This window comes from Mesoplodon mirus, assembly GCF_964341445.2.
Source record: "Mesoplodon mirus genome assembly, chromosome: 6".
Classification (NCBI taxonomy): Eukaryota; Metazoa; Chordata; class Mammalia; order Artiodactyla; family Ziphiidae; genus Mesoplodon; species Mesoplodon mirus.
The window spans coordinates 71,156,453-71,180,100 of record NC_138982.1 but is presented as its reverse complement, the minus strand read 5'-3'; the positions used below and the strand labels follow the sequence as shown (position 1 = coordinate 71,180,100).

At 37.8% G+C, this 23,648-nt stretch overlaps 1 protein-coding gene across 1 annotated transcript in view; it reads left to right on the top strand.

Annotated features, from left to right (window-relative positions):
* The window catches only part of LEKR1 (leucine, glutamate and lysine rich 1), a 270,778-nt gene that overhangs the window by 92,130 nt on the left and 155,000 nt on the right, over positions 1-23,648 (top strand). The window contains exon 5 of the mRNA XM_082624460.1: positions 21,788-21,907. Within this exon, the coding sequence (XP_082480586.1) occupies positions 21,788-21,907 (120 nt within the window). The remainder of the gene's footprint in view (positions 1-21,787; positions 21,908-23,648) is intronic.

The following is a 23,648-nucleotide window of genomic DNA, read 5'->3' as shown; positions in this document are numbered from 1 at the left end:
TAATTTGCAAAAATACTGAATCAATATGCTGTACAACTAAAACTAACACAATATTATAAATCAAGTATATTCCAATAAAAAATTAAAAATTTTAATTTATTTATTTTTAATTTTTATTGAAATATGGTTAATGTATCATATTATGCTAGCTTTAGGTGTACTACATAGTGATTTGACTTTTTAAAAAATGTTTATTGGAGTATAGTTGCTTTACAATGTTGTGTTAGTTTCTACTGCACAGCAAAGTGAATCTGCTATACCTATACATATTTCCCCTCTTTTTTGGATGTCCTTCCCATTTAGGTCACCACAAAGCATTGAGTTCCCTGTGCTATACAGTATGTTCTCATTAGTTATCTATTTTATACAGAGTATCAATAGTGTATATATGTCAATCCAAATCCCTCAATTCCTTCCACCCACCCCCTTTTCCCCTTGGTATCCATACATTTGTTCTCTATGTCTGTGTCTCTACTTCTGCTTTGAAAATAAGATCATCTATACCATTTTTCTAGATTCCATATATATTCATTAATATACAATATTTGTTTTTCTTTTTCGGACTTACTTCACTCTGTATGACAGTCTATAGGTCCATCCATGTCTCTTCAAATGACCCAGTTTTGTTCCTTTTAATGGCTATGTAATATTCCATTGTATATATGCACCACATCTTCTTTATCCATTCCTCTGTCCATGTCTTGGCTATTGTAAATAGTGCTGCAATGAACATTGGGGTGCATGTGTCTTTTTGAGTTATGGCTTTCTCTGGGTATCTGCCCAGTAATGGGATTGCTGGGTCATAGGGTAGTTCAATTTTAGTTTTCTACGGAACCTCCATACTGTTCTCCATAGTGGCTGTATCAATTTACATTCCCACCAAGAGTGCATGAGGTTCCCTTTTCTCCACACCCTCTCCAGCATTTTTTGTTTGTAGACTTTTTGATGATGGCCATTCTGACCGGTGTGAGGTGATACCTCATTGTAGGGTTTTTTTTCTTTATTATTATATCATTATTTTTCTTTGGCTGCGTTGGGTCTTAGTTGCAGCACATGGGATCTGTTCGTTGAGACATGCAGGGTCTTTTGTTGTGGTGCACGGGCTTCTCTCTAGTTGTGGCGTGTGGGTTTTTCTCTCTCTAGTTGTGGTGCATGGGCTCCAGAGCATGCCGGCTTCAGAGCACATGGGCTCTGTAGTTGCAGCACCAGGCTCTCTCATTGAGGTGTGCGAGCTCAGCAGTTGTGGGGCACGGGCTTAGTTGCCCTGTGGCATGCAGGATCTTAGTTCCCCGACCAGGGATCAAACCGGTGTCCCCTGCATTGGAAGGTGGATTCTTCACCACTGGACCACCAGGGAAGTCCCCTCATTGTAGTTTTGATTTGCATTTCTCTAATGATTAGTGATGTTGAGCATCCTTGCATGTGTTTGTTGGCAATCTGTATATCTTCTTTGGAGAAATGTCTATTTAGGTCTTCCACCCATTTTTTTACTGCATTGTTTGCTTTTTTGATATTGAGCTGCATGAGCTGTTTGTATATTTTGGAGATAAATCCTTTGTCAGTTGATTCATTTGCAAATACTTTCTCCCATTCTGAGGGTTGTCTTTTCATCTTGTTTATGGTTTCCTTTGCTGTGTAAAAGCTTTTACGTTAAGTTAGGTTCCCTTTGTTTATTTTTGTTTTTATTCTCATTACTCTAGGAGATGGGTCAAAAAAGATCTTGCTGTGATTTATGTCATAAGAGTGTTCTGCCTGTGTTTTCCTCTAAGAGTTTTATAGTGTCTCATCTTACATTTAGGTGTCTAATCCATTTTTAGTTTATTTTTGTGTATGGTGTTAGGGAGTATTCTAATTTCATTCTTTTACATGTAGCTGTCCAGTTTTCCCAGCACCACTTATTGAAGAGACTGTCTTTGCTCCATTGTATATTCTTGCCTCCTTTGTCATAGATTAGGGGTCCATAGGTGCATGGGTTTATATCTGGACTTTCTATCCTGTTCCATTTATCTATATTTCTGTTTTTGTGCTAGTACCATACTGTCTTGATTACTGTAGCTTTGTAGTATAGTCTGAAGTTGGGGACCCTGATTCCTCTAGCTCCATTTTTCTTTCTCAAGATTTCTGTGGCTATGCATGGTCTTTTCTGTTTCCATAGAAGTTGTAAAATTTTTTGTTCTAATTCTGTGAAAAATGCCATTGGTAATTTGATAGGGATTGCATTGAATCTGTAGATTGCTTTGAGTAGTATAGTCACTTTCACAATACTGATTCTTCCAATCCAAGAACATGGTATGTCTCTCCATCTGTTTGTGTCATCTTTTATTCCTTTCATCATTATCTTATAGTTTTGTGTGTACAGTTCTTTCATCTCCTTAGGTATGTTTATTCCTAGGTATTTTATTCTTTTTGTTGCAACGGTAAATGAGATTGTTTCCTTGATTTCTTTTTCTTATCTTTTGTTGTTAGTGTATAGGAATGCAAGAGATTTCTGTGTATTAATTTTGTATCCTGTGGCTTTACTAAATTAATTGATTAGCTCTAGTAGTTTTCTGGTGGCATCTTTAGTATTTTCTATGTATAGTATGTCATCTGCAAACAGTGACAGTTTTACTTCTTTTCTGATTTGGATTCCTTTTATTCCTTTTTCTTCTCTGATTGCCGTGGCTAGGACTTTCAAAACCATGTTGAATAATAGTGGCGAGAGTGGACACCCTTGTCTTTTTCCTGATCTTAGAGGAAATGCTTTCAGTTTTTCACCATTGAGAATAATGTTTGCTGTGGGTTTGTCATATATAGGCTTTATTATCTTGAGGTAGGTTCCCTCTATGCCCACTTTCTGGAGAGTTTTTATCATAAATTAGTGTTGAATTTTGTTAAAAGCTTTTTCTGTATCTATTGAGATGATCATATGATTTTTATTTTTCAGTTTGTTAATATGGTGTATCACATTGATTGATTTGCATATACTGAAGAAACCTTGAATCTCTGGGATAAATACCACTTGATCATGGTGTATGATCCTTTTAATGTGTTGTTGGATTTGGTTTGGTATTTTGTTGAGGATTTTTGCATCTATGTTCATGAGTGATATTGGCCTGTAAGTTTCTTTTCTTGTGGTATGTTTGTCTGGTTTTGGTATCAGGGTGATGGTGGCCTTGTAGAATGAGTTTGAGAGTGTCCCTCCTGCTGCAATTTTTTTTTTTTAAGATTATAGTTCTTTTTTTTTTTTAATAAAGTAATTTATTTATTTTTGGCTGTATTGGGTCTTCATTGCTGCGCACACGGGTTTTCTCTAGTTACAGCGAGTGGGGCTACTCTTCATTGTGGTGCGTGGGCTTCTTATTGCTGTGGCTTCTCTTGTTGTGGAGCAGAGGCTCTAGGTGCATGGGCTTCAGTAGTTGTGGCACACGGGCTCAGTAGTTGTGGCTTGTGGGCTCTAGAGCGCAGGCTCAGTAGTTGTGGCACACGGGCTTAGTTGCTCTGTGGCATGTGGGATCAAACCTGTGTCCCCTGCATCGGCAGGTGGATTCTTAACCTCTGTGCCACCAGGAAAGTCCCCCGCTGCAATTTTCTGGAAGAGTATGAGAAGGATAGGTGTTAGTTCTTCTCTAAATGTTTGATAGAATTCGCCTGTGAAGCCTTCTGGTCCTAGGCTTTTGTTTGTTGGAAGATTTTTAATCATAGGTTCAATTTCATTACTTGTGATTGGTCTGTTCATATTTTCTATTTCTTCCTGGTTCAGTCTTGGCAGGTTGTACTTTCCTAAGAATTTGTCCATTTCTTCCAGGTTTTCCATTTTATTGGCATATACATGTTTGTAGTAGTCTCTTACGATCCTTTGTATTTCTGCAGTGTCAGTTGTAACTTCTTTTTGATTTCTATTTTATTTATTTGAGTCCTCTTCCTTTTTTTCTTGATGAGTCTGGCTAAAGGTTTATCAATTTTGCTTATCTTTTCAAAGATCCAACTTTTAGTTTTATTGATCTTTGCTATTGTTTTCTCCATTTCTATTTCATTTATTTCTCCTCTGATTTTTTTGATTTCTTTCCTTCTACTAGTTTTGGGTTTTGTTCATTCTTCTTTCTCTAGTTGCTTTAGGTGTAAGGTTATGTTGTTTATTTGAGATATTTCTTGTTTCTTGAGGTAAGATTGTATTGCTATAAACATCCCTCTTAGAACTGCTTTTGCTGCATCCCATAGGTCTTGGGTTATCATGTTTTCATTGTCATTTGTTTCTACGTATTTTTTGATTTCTTTAGTGATCTGGTTATTTAGTAACATATTGTTTAGCCTCCATGTGTTTGTGTTTTTTACAGTTTTTTTCCTGTAATTGATTTCTAATCTCATAGCGTTGTGGTTAGAAAAGATGCTTGATATGATTTCAATTTTCTTAAATTTACTGAGGCTTCTTTTTTGAACCAAGATGTGATCTACCTTGGAAAATGTTCTGCGTGCACTTGAGAAGAAAGTATTTTCTGTTGCTTTCAGATGGAATGTCCTATAAATATTAATTGTCTGGTGTAATGTGTCATTTAAATCTTGCATTTCCTTATTTATTTTCTGTCTGGATGATCTGTCCATTGGTGTAGGTGGGGTGTTAAAGTCCCCCACCATTATTGTGTTACTGTCAATTTCCCTTTTTATGGCTGTTAACATTTGCCTTATGTATTGAGGTTTTCCTATCTTGGGTGCATAAATATTTACAATTGTTATATCTTCTTGGATTGATCCCTTGATCATTATGTAGTGTCCCTCCTTGTGTCTTGTAATAGTCTTTATTTTAAAGTCAATTTTGTCTGATATGAGAATTGTTACTCCAGCTTTCTTTTGATTTCCATTTGCATGGAATATCTTTTTCCATCCCCTCACTTTCAGTCTGTATGTGTCCCTAGGTCTGAAGTGGGTCTCTTATAGACAGCATATATATGGGTCTTGTTTTTATATCCATTCAGCCGGTTTCTGTCTTTTGGTTGGAGCACTTAATCCATTTGCATTTAAGGTAATTATTGATATGTATGTTCCTATTACCATTTTCATAATTGTCTTGGGGTGTTTTTTTTTTGTAGGTCTTTTTCTTCTCTTGTGTTTCCCACCTAGAGAAGTTCCTTTAGCATTTGTTGTAATGCTGGTTTGGTGGTGCTGAATTCTCTTAGTTTTGCTTCTCTGTAAAGCTTTTGATTTCTCCGTCAAATCTGAATGAGATCCTTGCTGGGTAGAGTAATCTTGGTTGTAGCTTTTTCCCTTTCTTCACTTTAAATATGTCCTGCTACTCCCTTCTGGCCTGCAGAGTCCAAAGACCTACCTGGAGGTATTGGAGAGCCTCCTGGGGAGGTGGGTATTGGCTCTGGGCACTGTGGGACCAGCTCAGGCAATGCCCTGCCCCAACTCCCACGTGTACTTGTCCCCAAAGTCCACTGCTGCTAAGGCTAGACCAGTTTCAATTGTGGGAACACTCATTGTCTATTCAGATATTCCTCAGATGCAGGATTTACCAAGCCGATCTCAGGGATTTAATCCGCAGCTTATGCACCTTCAAGGAAAGATTTCCATTCCTTTTTCTTAGTCTCCCTGCCCCTGGGGCTCAGCTTTGGTTTTGGTCCCATCTCTGCATGTGCATCACTCTCAGGCATCTGTTCCCTGCCCAGGTGAGAGAGAGAGAAAATAGTGGCTGATTAGGGCACACTTACTCCTTCCACCTGGGGAGGGGTACAGCAGCCACACCTGGGGTGTGTGCAAGTTGCCTGTGGCGGCAGGGACCAGCAGGCAGTTGCAACAGACTGTGGCATGCTCGGTCTGGTGGGAGTCCCTCCCAGTGCCCACGGAGGCAAGGGCTGGTGTTGGGGGGCGGGCAGTGGCAGCCCCATCCCTTGCACACCTCTCAACAATAGTGCCTCATTTCCTTGGCAGATCACGCTTCCTCCAGGGGCATTCCCAGCCATGGAGCCCCTCACTCCCGTCCCCTCTGTTGTATTCACACAGCCAATAGCATTCGTCTCCCAAGATCCTCTCTCTTAACCCCTCACTTTAGTACTCAGCCCCCACCAGCATTGGCAGATGTCCATCTCATGCAGGGGCACTCAGGACCGCAGAGCCTATGCAGGCGGAGGAGGCCTTGGCTTGAGGGACAGGCGAACTACTCAGATGGGAGCCCTTTCCAGTTCCCATGGAGGCCGAAGAAGCTGGTGGGTGGGGAAAGGGGTTGTAATAGTGGCCCCGCCCCTTGGGCAGCACTCAACAATGATTCCTTGCTTCTATGGTGTTCTGGGCTTTTTTCCACAAACTTTCCCGGTTGTGCAGTCCGTTACTCCTGTTGCTTCAGGCTGTCTTTATACAGCCAACAGCTTTCCCCTACCTGCGTCTGTGCCCCAAACCCCACTTTCCAGCACCCAGGCCCCCTCAGCAACAGGCGACTCACGACTCAGGCTGAGATGCGCAGAGCTGCGATGCAGACTATGCACGCAGTTCTTACTTTGACCTGCCTTCCAGAGGCCGTCCACTGCATTCTCCTTTGATCCCCTTAAGGTCTCCTTCTGTACCAGCTGATTTCCCCACCGTGAGGGATTTTCTGAGTGTGGGGACCTCCCCTTATCTTCAGCTTCCCACCAGGGTTGCTGGTCCCTTTTTTGATTCCTCTTTTCTTTTTTTTCTTCTTTCTTTTGTCCTACCGAGTTGTGAGGGGACTTTTCTTGTCCTTTTAGGTGTCCGAAATCTTCCCCTAATGTTCAGCAGGTGCTCTGTGAGAAGTGTTCCATTTATAGATGTATTCTTGATATACTTCTGAGGGGTGACAAATTCTGCGTCCTCCTATTCCGCCATCTTGCCTCCTCCTTCCATTTACAATTATCACAAAAGATTGGCTGTATTCCTCATGTTTTATTAAGGAATGTTTAATACAAATTTCATTTAACCCTGCAATGTACTATATAAGGTTAAAATCCTTCTAATATTTCTGGACTTTTTTCCCTATTTATCAACCTTAGATGTACTTACACGTAATGAGACTGTCTAGATGTTTTTTTTAATTCTAATTTTATTTAATTTTTTATTTTTACAAATTTTTATTGAAGTATAACATATATAAGAGAAAAATGCACAAATAATACATGTACAACTAAATTAAATTTCACAAAGTGAATTTCCCATGTAATCAGCATCCGGATCATGAAACTGAAGATTAACATCCCCCTAGAAGCTCTCTTGTACTTATCTTACTGTCACCCACCCAAAGGAAACTACTATCTTGAATTATAACACCATAGATTAATTTTGCCTATTTTTGAACTTTATGTGAATGGAATCATATGGTGCGTATTCTTTTGTCTGGTTTACTTCATTTAGCATTATATTTGCAAGAAGCATTCATCTTGCTATGGGTAGCTGCTGTTCGTTCACTCTTATTGCTGTTCAGTTTCCCATGGTATGAATATACCACAGTGGATTTATCTATTCTACTGTGGGTGAGCATTTAGCTGTTTCCAATTTGGGGCTATTAAAATCAGTGCTGCCATGAACATTTGTGTGCATGTCTTTGGTACATATTTGAGTACATTTTTCTGTTGGGTATGTACCAGGTGTGGAAATTCTGGGTCATGGCGTTATGCATATGGCCAGGCTTAGCAGATCCTACTATTTATTCAAAGTAGTTGTGTTAATTTACATTCCCAGTAGGAGTGTTTGAAAACTTTTGTTGATCTGTAAATTACAACTTGCTTTTCTTTATTCTTGTTAAGTCTTAGTATTCTTTCCATGCCAGAACATAGAGATCTACTTCATTCTTTTTTTTTTAATATATATGGTATTCCATAGGAATATAGGTTACTTAATGTTTCTCTAACATTGACCGTGAAGGTGTTTTCTTTTATTTTTGCTATATAAAAATGCGTAACTTCCAAAATTTAAAGTATACCCACCTTTTACACCATAGTTTATAACAGATACATTTGACATGTACAAATTATTCATTAAATATGTGCAAGTGATTTTTTAAACTTTTTATTTTGAAATAATTTTAGATTTATAGAAAGTTGCAAAAATAGTATGGAGAGTTCCAATACCCAGCTTCCCCTAATGCTAACAATTTTCATAACTATGGTACAATTATGAAAACTAAGAAATTAACATTGGTATAATACTATTAACTAACCTACAGACTTTATTTGATTTTATCAGTTTTTTCACTGACATCTTTTTTTTTTTTCCGGTCCAGGATTCAATCTGGGATCACTGATTGCATTTAGACCTCATATTTTTTAGTCTCCTTTGATCTGTGACAGTTCCTCAATCTTTCTTTGTCTTTCATGACTCGAGGTTTTTGAAGAGAACTGGTCAGTTATTTTGTAGAATCCCCTCAATTTGGGTTTGTCTGATGTTTACGCATAATTTAATAGAGATTGCTCATTTTTGGCAAGAATACCACAGAAGTGATATGCCCTTCTCTGTGTATCATGTCAGAGTGTATATGATGTCAATATGTCTTAATACAGATGATGTTAAACCTTGATCACTTGGCTAAGGTGATGTATACCAGGTTTCTCCACTGTAAAATTATTATTTTTCCCTTTACAATTAATAAATATCTTGGGGTAGAAACTTTGAGAATATTCAAATATTCTGTTTCTCCTCAAACTTTCACCTACTTTTTAGCATAGATCTTGCTTGCAACAGTTATTACTGTGCTCTTCTAACAATTTTTTCTTTTTCTCATTCCTTCTATGTTTATTAACTGGAACTTCTCTGTAAGGAACAGCTGTTCCTTCTCTCCCATTTGTTTAACTATTCAGTTATTTGTTAATGTCAGTATGGACTCATTCACTTTTATTTTGTGGGTTATAATCCAGTACTACAGTTATTTATTTTGTTGCTCAGTTGTTCCAGTTTGGCCATTAGGAGCTCTTTGAGGTGGCACCTGTGCCCTTTCAACATGCCTCTGTCTTCCTTTGAACTCTTCCCTACTTTCTGGCATCATAAAATGTTCTAGGCTCATCTTAAATTTTTCCCGCCCCAACCCTGGAATCAACCAGTTCTCTAAGATCTCCTAATGTCTTTTACTGGAGAATAGTATTTAGAAACCAAGATATTGGCTTTGGGTGTGCTCATTGCTACTGGGGTTGCCTTGCTTCTGAACATTCATTGTTTTTTGTCATTTGTGCTTTTCTCCTGGATTGTGACATTCAGAGTACACATTCATTGTTTTTTTTAAAGTAAATATTTAAAGCTATAAATTTTCTTCTAAATACTTTGATAAATAGTGCTTCCATTATCATTTATTTCTAAATAGTTTATAACTCGACTTCTATTTCCTCTTTGGTCCAAGGTTTATCAGATGTATGTCGAAGTTTCCATGTATGTGGTTTTTGACTACCATTTGTTGTCGATTTTCATATAATTTTATTGTGGACAATGAATGTGGGTGTAATATTTTTTTCTTTTTATGAATATATTAAAATGTCAGTTGTGGCTGATTACATGGTCAATTTTTGTGGTTATACCATGTGTTTGGAAGAAATTATTATTAGATATAAGTTTCGATTATGACCATACATTAAGCTTGTTAATTATGTTATTCAAATCCTCAATATCTTTACCTATTTTTCATGTCATTGTGAGCATTTCTGTGAGAAATGTGTTAATACCTTTTATTATGATTATTAATTTGTTCTTATTGGATTTTTAACAGATTTTTCCTTTGTATAATTTGAGGCTATGTTTTGGGTATACAAAGGCTCATAATTAATATTTTTCATGGTAAATTGGGCTTTTTATCAAAATAAAAGTGTTGTTCCATTTAATGTCTTGCTAGTTATTAACATTAATATATATCTTTTATCGTTTTAAAACATCTGTCTGGTATATATTTTCTTAACCTTTTTTCTATGTTCCTCTGTTAAATTTTTTTTTTTTAAGGTGTGACTCCTGAAAACAAATTCAGCTGATTTTTTTCCTCTTAGTATGCTTAGAGAAATACTTTCAGGGTACAAAGTGGGACTGGAAATAGTACGATTCATGAAAAATATTTTAAAGGTGCATTTAGGCTTTTCAGAATTTCTTCCCAGTCTACCTTCCCAAAGGCTGATAATTGGCAGATGGCATAGGTACTATCAAAACAGCTAGTTCCTCACCTGATTTCCCCACAGTGAAGCCCATCATTTAACAACTACTGTACACACATACACACACACACACACACGCACACACACACACGCACAAGCTTACAGACAGCATTTCAGTACCTCATTCATTCATTTTTCTAAAGGGAACATAGTATAATAAATACCCATTAACACAGATTCAAAAATTACGAAGATTTTGTTATATGTGTTTCATCTGTTCCTATTCTTGTTTGCTGAAGTAATTCAAGGCAGATCCAAGACTCCATACTGTTTTCATCCCTGTTTACTTCAGTTTTTTTTAAAATAAATGTATTTATTTATTTTTGGCTGCATTGGGTCTTTGTTGCTGCTCATGGGCTTTCTCTAGTTGTGAGAGTGGGGGCTACTCTTCATTGCGGTGCGCAGGCTTCTCATTGTGGTGTCTTCTCTTTGTTGCGGAGCACAGGCTCTAGGCACGTGGGCTTCAGTACTTGTGGCTCGCAGGCTCAGTAGTTGTGGCTCGCGGGCTCTTGAGCACAGGCTCAGTAGTTGTGGCGCACAGACTTAGTTGCTCCATGGAATGTGGGATCTTCCCAGACAGGGGCTTGAACCCGTGTCCTCTACATTGCCAGGCAGATTCTTAACCACTGCGCCACCAGGGAAGTCCCTACCAGTTTGATGTGCCATTTTCTTATATAACAACAGTATTATTAGCCCCAAATTAGCAACAGTTCCTCAGTATTATCTAATTCCCAGTCCATAATCAAATTTCCTCAATTCTTAAAAAAGAAGTACGGGGCTTCCCTGGTGGCACAGTGGTTGAGAGTCCACCTGCCGATGCAGGGGACACGGGTTCGTGCCCTGGTCCAGGAGGATTCCACATGCTGCAGAGCGGCTGGGCCTGTGAGTTATGGCTGCTGAGCCTGCACGTCCAGAGCCTGTTCTCCACGACGGGAGAGGCCACAGCAGTGAGAGCCCCGCGTACCGCAAAAAAAAAAAAAAAAAAAAAAGTATACATTTTTACAGTTTATTTGTTTGAATCTGATTCTGTACAAGGTCCATGTATCCCATTTGACTGTCACTTTTCTTCTCTTTTATCTTGAAAATTCTCTCCCCCCTTTTCTCCCTTTGTCATCATTAACTTGTAGAAACTGGACCAAATACCCTTTTAAGTGCCTCATTCTTAAATATGAATAGACAATAAAGGATCTCCAGACTTTTGAGAGATGCCTCAAATGTGAAAGACAAAAAGTAAAGAGAAAAAAAAATAAACCCAAAGGAAACAGAAGCAATGCAGTGAGCTGAAGAAAACTTTAAAAACACATTATAATTGATAACCTCAAAAAAATAAAGAGAATAAATGGTATCAATGAAACAAAAACCAGGTACAGTAAAAAGAGGACCTTTTGGAGAATAAGAATTCTTGGTAATTAAAATATGATAGCAGAAATTAAAAATTTCATAGGCAGGATGGAAGATAATGAAAGTAGAAAATGTCAAAAGTGGTAAGATGGCAAAGAAAGGGTAAGAAAATTAGAAGATCTCTCTGGGAAGCCCCACATTCAAAAAAATAGAAAGATGCTCCAGAAAGAAAATAGAGAAAATGGAGGGGAAGGAATCTTTCTCCTCTTCCTAGGGAAAAATTCCTGGAATTCGAAGACATCCATTTCCAAAGGAAGTATTCACCATGTGCCCAGTACAGAGAATGACAAAAGACTAACATGAAGATACACTGTGATCAAATTTAAGAATACAAAGTGAAAAGAGAAACTTTTAAACCTTCTGAACTGGGGTGGAGACAGGGTGGGGAGCACCTACCATGTATCACACAAAGCAGTAGGAATTAGAATGTCATTGGATTTCTCAGAAGCAACATTAAGAATTAGGAAATAGTAGAACAAAGCCCTAATTTTCTGATGAAAATTACTTTCCTCATCTATGATTCTACATCCAGCCAAACTGTTCAGTCTGAGATCAAATAAAGATATTTTCAGATTATCAAGGTCTCAGATTTACCTCTTATGCACAAAAAGCTCTTGGAGGATTTACTCCACCAAAAGGAGTAAACCAAGGAGGAGGAAGACTTTAGAACCAGGATACAGAAGATCTGACATGAAAGAAAGCTGAAATGATAAGGAAGGGAAGTCCCAAAATGACAGTTGTATAGTCAAACCAGAGCACAATGAAACTAGAGCAGGGGAGTGGAGAGCTCTAGGAAGGCTGCCTCTGGAAAAGAAATGATATGTAAGGATTATTTGCTGTGCTGAAGGTATTGAGAGAGGAGGATTACACCTCTGTAAGATTCAGAAGTGATAGGCACACAAAAAACTAAGAAGGAAGAAAAGGAGTTGTTTTTTAATCCAGTGACAACAAAAAGTTGTACAGAAAAAAGAAATGTGATCATGGCATAACATGTAGCCCATAGTGAAGAATAATATCAACACTGGATAAAAAGATTGATTTAACTATATTGGGAGGATGAGGGGAGGAAGGCTCTGTGTGTGTGTGTGTGTGTGTGTGTGTCTGTATAGGTGTGTAGATATGTATAGGAGGGTTAATTCTTATTGCAATTGTGTTAGAAACTTCAAGGTACTTATCCCAACATACATTCTTCTTTCTTCCTTAGAAATAGAACTATGGATATATCTGGGGGTTAATCTTTCCAGTTAAAAGACTACATTTCTCAGCTTAACTTGCAGCTAGGTACAGCCAGGTGTCTAGGTTCAGCAGAAGTATACAGTGGTACTTCCAGGAAATATCCTTGAAAGGGACAGAGGAGTCTTCTACTGCTGATTGTCTGGAATGGGAAAGTGATAGTTGGCATTTCTGCCATTATCAAGACCATGAGAATAATTTACACACACCAAAGATAGTAGACCACAGAGTTGGAAGGATCCTGGGGCCCTGATAACACTCTAAGCTATTATATCAGCTTTGGACTGGCTACCAATACATTTGTTTTATGGAAGATAATATATTGATACCTTTTTATATTTAAGTCATCATATTCAGGTCTCAGTTATATTAAGTAGCAGAACCAGATTTAACTGATTTATTCACTAGACTATCTAAAATGAAATTTAAGAATTAAGAGTATAAGTATGTTATTTAATAATACAGAGTTAAATACTAGAAGAAAAAAAGTTGAAAGTTATTTGGGGCAGTGAGAATTGGGGTAAAATCAAATGATTACTATTTTTTCTTATAACTCTTTTAGAAATATTTGACATTTTAAGTTATATACATGTATTACTTTGATAAAAGTAGGTATTTGTTCAGGTACATTTTGATTAGTATTACAAGTAAAAATACACGCTCATTGCAAAAATTCAAACAATACAAAACATAAAAAGTTATGCTTCCCTTCAATATTTGTTGCCTTTTCCCTGCCTGAGAATTCCACTCTCCTCCCCAGGGAAAATGGCTATTTGGTATGTGTCTCTCTATACTTTCTCTGTACATTCATTTAGCATATAAGAGAAGCATAGGTTTTTTTTAGGTTTTTTTTTAGCATCTTTATTGGAGTATAGTTGCTTTAGAATGCTGTGTTAGTTTCTGCTGTATAACAAAGTGAATCAGCTATATGTATACATATATCCCTATATCCCCTCCCTCTTGTGCCTCCCTCCCAACCTCCCTATCCCACCCCTCTAGGTGGTCACAAAGCACTGAGCTGATCTCCCTGAGTTATGCAGCTGCTTCCCACTAGCTATCTATTTTACATTTCATAATGTATATATGTCAATGTTACTCTCTCATTTCGTCCCAGCTTACCCTTCCCCCTCCCCGTGTCCTCAAGTCCATTCTGTACGTCTGTGTCTTTATTACTGTCCTGCCCCTAGGTTCATCAGAACCAATTTTTTTTTTTTTTTTTTTTTTTTTTTTTTTGTGGTACACGGGCCTCTCACTGCTGTGGCCTCTCCCGTTACGGAGCACAGGCTCCGGACACGCAGGCCCAGTGGCCATGGCCCACGGGCCCAGCCACTCCGCAGCATGCGGGATCCTCCCGGACCGGGGCACAAACCCGTGTCCCCTGCATCGGCAGGCGGACTCTCAACCACTGTGCCACCAGGGAAGCCCCCCATTTTTTTTTAAAGACTTCATATATATGTGTTAGCATACGGTATTTGTTTTTCTCTTTCCGACTTACTTCACTCTGTATGACAGACTCTAGGTCCATCCAACTCAGTACAAATAACTCAATTTCATTTCTTTTTATGGCTGAGTAATATTCCATTGTATATATGTGCCACATCTTTATCCATTCGTCTGTAGATGGACACTTAGGTTGCTTCCATGTCCTGGCTATTGTAAATAGTGCTGCAGTGAACACTGTGGTAGATGTCCCTTTCTGGTTTATGGTTTTCTCAGGGTATATGCCCAGTGGTGGTATTCCTGGGTCGTATGGTAGTTCTATTTTTAGTTTTTTAAGGAAACTCCATACTGTTCTCCATAATGGCTGTATCAATTTACATTCCCACCAACAGTGCAAGAGGGTTCCCTTTTCTCCACACCCTCTCCAGCATTTATTGTTTGTAGAGTTTTTGATGATGGCTATCCTGACTGGTGTGAAGATGGCCTCATTGTGTTTTTGATTTGCATTTCTCTAATGATCAGTGATGTTGAGCATCCTTTCATGTGCTCATTGGCAATCTGTGTATCTTCTTTGGAGAAATGTCTATTTAGGTCTTCTGCCCATTTTTGGATTGGGTTGTTTGATTTTTGATATTGAGCTGCATGAGCTGTTTGTATATTTTGGAGATCAATCCTTTGCAAATATTTTCTTCCATTCTGAAGGGTAGTCTTTTCCTCTTCTTTATGGTTTTCTTTGCTGTGCAAAAGCTTTTAAGTTTCATTGGGTCCCATTTGTTTATTTTTGTTTTTATTTCCATTTCTCTAGGAGGTGGGTCAAAAAGGATCTTGCTGTGATTTATGTCATAGAGTGTTCTGCCTATGTTTTCCTCTAAGAGATTTATAGTGTCTGGCCTTACATTTAGGACTTTAATACATTTTGAGTTTATTTTTTGTGTATGGTGTTAGGAAGTATTCTAATTTAATTCTTTTACTTGTAGCTGTCCAGTTTTCCCAGTGCCACTTATTGAAGAGATTGTCTTTTCTCCATTGTATATTCTTGCCTCTTTTATCAAAGATAAGGTGACCATGGGTGCATGGGTTTATATCTGGACTTTCTATCCTGTTCCATTGATCTATATTTCTGTTTTTGTGCTAGTACCATACTGCCTTGATTACTGTAGCTTTGTAGTATAGTCTGAAGTCAGGGAGCCTGATTCCTCCAGCTCCATTTTTCTTTCTCAAGTTTGCTTTGGCTATTCAGGGTCTTTTGTGTTTCCATACAAACTGTGAAATTTTTTGTTCTAGCTCTGTGAAAACTGCCATCGGTAGTTTGATCGGGATTGCATGGAATCTGTAGATTGCTTTGGGTAGTATAGTCATTTTCACAATGTTGATTCTTCCAATCCAAGAACATGGTATATTTCACTATCTGTTTTTATCTTCTTTAATTTCTTTCATCAGTGTCTTATAGTTTTCTGTATACAGGTCTTTTGTCTCCTTAGGTAGGTTTATTCCTAGGTATTTTATTCTTTTTGTTGCAATGGTAAATGGGAGTGTTTCCTTAATTTCTCTTTCACATTTTTCATCATTGGTGTATAGGAATGCAAGAGATTTCTGTGCATTAATATTGTATCCTGCTACTTTACCAAATTCATTTATTAGCTCTAGTAATTTTCTGGTAGCGTCTTTAGTATTCTCTATGTCATGTCATCTGCAAAAGTGACAGCTTTACTTCTTTCTGATTTGGATTCCTTTTATTTCTTTTTATTCTCTGATTGCTGTGGCTAAAACTTCCAAAAGTATGTTGAATAACAATGGTGAGAGTGGGCAGCCTTGTTTTGTTCTTGATCTTAGAGGATATGGTTTCAGTTTTTCACTGAGAATGATGTTGGCTGTGGGTTTGTCATATATGGCCTTTGTTATGTTGAGGTAAGTTCCCTCTGTGACTACTTTCTGGAGAGTTTCATCATAAATGGGTGTTGAATTTTGTTAAAGGCTTTTTCTGCATCTATTGAGATGATCATATGGTTTTTATCCTTCAATTTGTTAATATGGTGTATCACATTGATTGATTTGTGTGTATTGAAGAATCCTTGCATTCCTGGGATAAACCCCACTTCATCATGGCCTATGGTGCTTTTAATGTGCTGTTGGATTCTATTTGCTAGTATTGTGTTGAGGATTTTTGCATCTATGTTCATCAATGATATTGGCCTGTAGTTTTCCATTTTTGTGACATCTTTGTGTGGTTTTGGTATCAGGGTGATGGTGGCCTCGTAGAATGAATTTGTGAGTGTTCCTCCCTCTGCTATATTTTGTAAGAGTTTGAGAAGGATAGGTGTTAGCTGTTCTCTAAATGTTTGAGAGAATTCACCTGTGAAGCCTTCTGATCCTGGGCTTTTGTCTATTGGAAGAATTTTAATCACAGTTTCAATTGTATTACTTGTGATTAGTTGTTCATATTTTCTACTTCTTCCTGGTTTAGTCTTGGAAGGTTGTGCTTTTCTAAGAATTTGTCCATTTCTTGCAGGTTGTCCATTTGATTGGCATATAGTTGCTTGTAGTAATCTCTCATGATCTTTTGTATTTCTTCAGTGTCATTTGTTACTTCTCCTTTTTCATTTCTAATTCAGTTGATTTGAGTCTTCTTTTTTTCTTGATGAGTCTGGCTAATGGTTTACCAGTTTTGTTTATCCTCTCAAAGAACCAGCTTTTAGTTTTATTGATCTTTGCTATTGTTTCTTTCATTTCTTTTTCATTTATTTCTGCCTGATCTTTATGATTTCTTTCCTTCTGCTAACTTTGGGGGTTTTTTGTTCTTCTTTCTCTAATTGCTTTAGGTGTAAGGTTAGGTTATTTGAGATGTTTCTTGTTTCTTGAGGTAGAATTGTATTGCTATAAACTTCCCTCTTAGAACTGCTTTTGCTGCATCCCATAGGTTTTGGGTCATTGTGTTTTCATTTTCATTTGTTTCTAGGTATTTTTTTATTTCTTCAGTGATCTCTTGGTTATTTAGTAGTGTATCATTTAGCTTTCAAGTGTGTGTGTTTTTTTTTTTTTACAGTTTTTTTCCTGTCTCATAACATTGTGGTTGGAAAAGGTACTTGATACAATTTGAAGTTTCTTAAATTTTCCGAGGCTTGATTTGTGACCCATGATATGATCTATCCTGCAGAATGTTCCATGAGCATTTGAGAAGAAAGTGTATTTTGTTGTTTTTGGATGGAATATCCTATAAATATCAGTTAAGTCCATCTTGTCTAATGTGTTATTTAAAGCTTGGGTTTCCTTATTTATTTTCATTTTGGATTATTTGTCCATTGGCTAAAGTGGGGTTTTAAAGTCCCCTACTATTACTGTGTTACTGTTGATTTCCCCTTTTATGGTTGTGAGCATTTGTCATATCTGTTGAGGTGCTCCTATGTTGGGTGCATAAATATTTACAATTGTTATACCTTCTTCTTGCATTGATCCCTTGGTCATTATGTAGTGTCCTTCTTTGTATCTTGTAATTTTATTTTAAAGTCTATTTTGTCTGATATGAGACTTGCTACTCCAGCTTTCTTTTGATTTCCATTTGCAAGGAATATCTTTTTCCATCCCCTCATTTTCAGTCTATATGTGTCCCTAGGTCTGATGTGGGTCTCTTGTAGACAGCATATATATGGGTCTTGTTTTTGTATCCATTCAGCCATTCTGTGTCTTTTCGTTGGAGCATTTAATCCATTTACATTTAAGGTAATTATCGATATATATATTCCTATTACCATTTTCATAATTGTTTTGGGGTTTTTTGTGTTTTTTCTTTTTTTGCGGTACGCGGGCCTCCCACTGCTGTGGCCTCTCCTGTCATGGAGCACAGGCTCCGGATGCGCAGACCCAGTGGCCATGGCTCACGGGCCCAGCCACTCCGTGGCATGTGGGATCCTCCCGGACCGGGGCACGAACCCGCGTCCCCTGCATTGGCAGGCAGACTCTCAACCACTGTGCCACCAAGGAAGCCCCTTGGGTTTGTTTTTGTAGGTCTTTTCCTTCTTTGTGTTTCCTGCCTAGCAAAGTTCATTTAGCATTTGTTGTAAAGCTGGTTTGATGGTGCTGAATTCTCTTAACTTCTCCTTGTCTGTATAGGTTTTAATTTCTCTGTCGAATCTGAATGAGATCCTTGCTCACTAGAGTAATCTTGGTTGTAGTTTTTTCCCTTTCATCACTTTAAATATGTCCTAGCAGTCCCTTCTGGCTTGCAGAGATTCTGCTGAAAGATCAGCTCTTAACCTTATGGGGATTCCCTTGTATTTTATTTGTTGCTTTTCCCTTGCTGCTTTTAATGTTTCTCCTTTGTATTTAATTTTTGACAGTTTGATTAATATGTGTCTTGGTGTGTTTCTCCTTGAATTTATCCTGTGTGGGACTCTCTTCGCTTCCTGGACTTGATTAAATGTTTCCTTTCCCATATTAAGGAAATTTTCAACTATAATCTCTTCAAATATTTTATCAGACCCAGGACTTCTTCTGGGACCCCTATAATTTGAATGTTGGCATGTTTAATGTTGTCCCAGAGTTCTCTGTGACTGCCCTCAATTCTTTTCATTCTTTTTTCTTTATTCTGCTCTTTGGTGGTTATTTCCACTATCTTATCTTCCAGGTCACTTATCCGTTCTTCTGCCTCAGTTATTCTGCTATTGATTCCCTCTAAAGAATTTTTAATTTCGTTTATTGTGGTGTTCATCATTGTTGTTTGCTCTTTAGTCCTTCTAAGTCATTGTTAAACGTTTCTTGTATTTTTTCCATTCTATTTCCAAGATTTTGGATCATCTTTACTATCATTACTCTGAATTCTTTTTCAGGTAGACTGCCTATTTCCTCTTCATTTGTTTGGTGTGGTGGGTTTTTACCTTGCTCATTCATCTGCTGCATATTTCTCTGTCTTCTCATTTTGTTTAACTTACTGTGTTTGGTGTCTCCTTTTTGCAGGCTGCAAGTTCATAGCTCCTGTTGTTTTTGGTGTCTGCCCCTAGTGGGTGAGGTTGGTTCAGTGGCTTGTGTAAGCTTCCTGGTGGTGGGGCCTGGTGCCTGTGTTCTGGTGGGTGGGGCTGGATCTTGTCTTTCTGGTGGGCAGGGTGTGTCCGGTTTTGTGTTTTGGAGTGTCTGTGAACTTAGTGTGATTTTTAGGCAGCCTCTCTGCTGAAGAGTGGGGTTGTGTTCCTGTCTTGCTAGTTGTTTGGCATGGGGCATCCAACACTGGAGCTTGCTGGCCATTGGGTGGAGCTGGGTCTTAGCGTTGAGACGGAGATCTCTGGGAGAGCTCTCGCCGATTGGTATTAAGTGGAGCTGGAGCATGTCTCTGGTGGTCCAGTGTCCTGGACTTGGCTCTCCCACCTCGGAGGCTTAGGCTTCACACCCAGCCAGAGCACCAAGACCCTGTCAGCCACATGGCTCAGAAGAAAAGGAACAAAAAAAAAGGGAAGAAAAAAAATAATAAAATTTTAAAAATTATAAAATAAAGAAATAATAAAATTTAAAAAAAGAGAGCAACCAAACCAATAAACAAATCCACCAATGATAGCAAGCACTAAAAACTAAACTAAGATAAACATAAAAATCAGAAACAAATCAGTCGCAGACAGCAAACCCCTAGTCTATAGTTGCTCCCAAAGTCCACTGCCTCAATTTTGGGAATATTCATTGTCTATTCAGGTATTCCACAGATGCAGGATTCATCTAATTGATTGTGGGAATGTAATCTGCTGCTCCTGAGGCTGCTGGGAGAGATTTCCTTTTCTCTTCTTTGTTCACACAGCTCCTGGGGTTCAGCTTTGGTTTTGGTCCCACCTCTGTGTGTAGGTCGCCCTCAGTCATCTATTCCCCACCCAGACAGGAGTGGGTTAAAGCAACGGCTGATTAGGGCTCTTTTGCTGTCTCAGGCCAGGGAGGGGGAGGGGGATGGTAGTCATAATTGGAATGTGATCGGAGCCTGCAGCGTCAGAGGCCAGCGTGATATTATAACAGCCTGAGGTGCTGTGTGTTCTCTCAGGGAAGTTGTCCCTGGATCTGGGGACAGTGGCAGTGGTGTGCTGCACAGGCTCCTGTGCAGGTCACTACCCATACCTGCCCATACCCGCTCCTGTGGGTGGGTATGGGTAGTGACCTGTGTTTGCACATAGGATTCTTGGCGGCAGTGGAAGCAGCGTTAGCATTTCATGCCCATCTCTGTGGTCTGAGCTGCTATCCACAGCTCATGCCCATTTCTGGAGCTCGCTTAGGTAGTGCTCTGTCTCCTGTGGGCACACATGGAAGGAATCCCCTCTCCTCACACACCCCAAAACAATGGTCTCTTGCCTCTTTGGCAGGTCCAGACTTTTTCCCTGACTCCCTCCCAGCTAGTTTTAGCACACTAGATCCCTTCAGGCTGTCTTCACACAGCCAACCCCAGTCCTCTCCCTGGGATCTGACCTCCGAAGCCCAAGCCTCAGCTCCCAGCCCCCACCCGCTCCAGCGGGTGAGCAGAAAATTGTCTCAGGCTGGTGACTGCTGGTCGGCACCGATCCTCTGTGCAGGAATCTCTCCACTTTGCCCTCTGCACCCCTGTTGTTGTGTTCTCCTCCATGCCTCCAAAACTTCCCCCCATCCACCTCCCATCTCTACCAGCGAAGGGGCTTCCTACTGTGTGCAAACTTTTCCTCTTTTACAGCTCCCTCCCAGAAGTGCAGGTCCTGTTCCTATTCTTTTGTCTCTGTTTTTTCTGTTTTCTTTTGCCCTACCTAGGTATGTGGGGATTTTCTTGCCTTTTGGGAAGTCTGAGGTCTTCTGCCAGCATTCAGTAGATGTTCTGTAAGAGTTGTTCCACATGTAGATGTACTTTTGATGTAATTGTGGTGAGGAAGGTGATCTCCACGTCTTACTTCTCCACCATCTTGAAGGTCCTCCCCCCGCCATGGTTTTATTTTATTTTTATTAAAAATGGATTTAAAATTAAAAAAAATTTTTTTTGGAGTATAGTTGATTTACTATATTGTGTTAGTTTCAGGTGTACAGCAAAGTGAATCAGTTATACATATACATATATCCACTATTTTTTTAGATTTTTTCCCCATAGCCCATTACAGAGTACTGAGTAGAACTCCCTGTGCTGTACAGTAGGTTCTTATTAATTATCTATTTTATATGTAGTAGTGTGTATATGTCAATCCCAATCTCCCAGTTTATCCCTCCCCTTCCTTATCTGCTGGTAACCATAAGTTTGTTTTCTATTGATACATCTGTGACTCTACTTCTGTTTTGTAACTGCGTTCATTTGTACCCTTTTTTTAGATTCCACATATAAGCAGTATCATATGATATTTGTCTTTTCTGTGTCTGATTTACTTCACTCAGTATGACAATCTCTAGGTCCATCCATGTTGCTGCAAATAGCATTATTTTCTTCTTTTTATGGCTGAGTAATATTCCATTGTATATATGTAGCACATCTTCTTTATCCATACCTCTGTTGATGGACATTTAGTTTGCTTCCATGTCCTGGCTATTGTAAATAGTGCTGCAATGAAAAAAGTGGATTTAAATTTTGATAAAGTACTCATGAGGAAATATTTAGGCTTATAATGGTTGTTATTTGTTTATATTTTTAGAATTCGAGATGCAAGCATGCAGTTAAAAAGTCACCAAAATGATTTTCAGAGAGTACAGAAAGAATTGAGTCAGTTGAAACATGAGTTAAAAATTAAACAAAGACAATCACAAATCTTCAGGTAAGATTATCTTTAAAGAATTGAAAATTATAGTATTGAAAATATACACTCATTTAATACTAACTTTATAAACATTCAAACACCTTTTAGTAATATAGTTTCTATATTTATATAGTTTAATATTATAGTGTTGTTGAAAAAAATAGAAACACTTCACTTTTTTTAAAACTATTATCTCAACTAAATAGTTTTGCCAATAACATTTAAATTAGGCAAACACCTTGTTCTGATTTTGCAGTGACATTTAGAATGAAAGCACAGTAACTAATTCGTTTTCCTCTTGGCCAGAATTTCTTGGTATACTTGATCTCCTGACCAACAGTCCAGTGACATGAAAAGAATAGAATTGGGAAACTTTCTAAATGGATAGTAATAGACCTCCTAAATTTAGAAATTTCCAATATAAATGGTGTTAAATCTCCTTTTATATAATCTTTGAAGGCTTTAAAATAACTAAAGGTAAAGCCCAATGTTCTAAAGAAAATAGGAAGTATTTTTTAAAAATGGAACTGAATATATTGAGAATATCAGAAAGAATGATTAATTTTTAAATTGAGTAACTTTTAGATCTTAGAAAAGGGAAATAAGTTAAATGAACATTATAAATAGACACAGGTTCAGGATGACTAAAAAAAATATGCCGGGTAAATACTTTTAATGTTCTTATTTTTTCCAATCTACTTATTATTATTGGGGATATTGTTCTGTTAAAAAAATTATCTGGGCTAATAATTACAAAACAGATGACAATTTTTGTCATCAGAAATCTTCTCTGTCTTTTCCTAGAAATCTATTATTGAACCAGCAGGATATCACCCAGGTGACCCCAAATCTCCATTTTAGTCAGGACCATCAGTATTCAATCTTGGCCCCAACAATAGCTTTGGCTCAGGTCCGCTTGGGAAGTCCCATTTGTTTTATCCAGATGCCATTATGGATGGCAGGATTGACTAAATTTTAAAGGTTAGATTAGGACTAGAGTAGACAATTAATGCTGCTTCAGGATATTATGGACTGATAAAGTCAGTCTTTATTATTCACATTTTACATGTAATTTGTAGTATTTTAAACTCTTGAAGAAACATACATATTTAAATGTTATTATTATTCTGTGTTGTAATTTTGTCATCATTTTGCATTATACTTTTACTGCTTATTTTTTAAAATGTTTTCAAAAGATCTGTGGTTTTTGTTTACTTTTAGATAAATGATCACAAATTGGGAGTTTGGGATCTGATTTATATAAAAAAGTAACACTAGAAATTTTAGAAGTAACCATTTAACTAGACAGTATAAATAAAAATTTGTGACAGATGAATAAAAATAATTACAGGTTTTATTAATACTCTCACTAGTAAGTACATTGCATGGGAAAAGGCAGTCTGGTGAAAATAAAATCAAACCAAAAGTTATAGAGTTCAGTGATTTTGTTGCATTACTAAAAGCTCATTTTAAACTAGTTTACTGATTATTTTAAAAAAATATCTACCAGAACGTAAAACTTCAAGTTTGCTGTGGATAAAGAAAAGGAGCTTATAGTCTTCTCTCTTAAAGTGGTAAATAAAAGAATCTTGAGCTTTAGCTACTCAGATGTAATCATCTTTATTTACAGAGTCCAAAAGGAACTTTCAAGAGATCAATGCATTATGTCTTTGAGTTACTTTGCTCTTTTTAAATTATTCTCTCATTTTTTTAATTGAAGTAGGGCTTAATCACCTAGCCTCCAGCAAAGTGTTCTTCA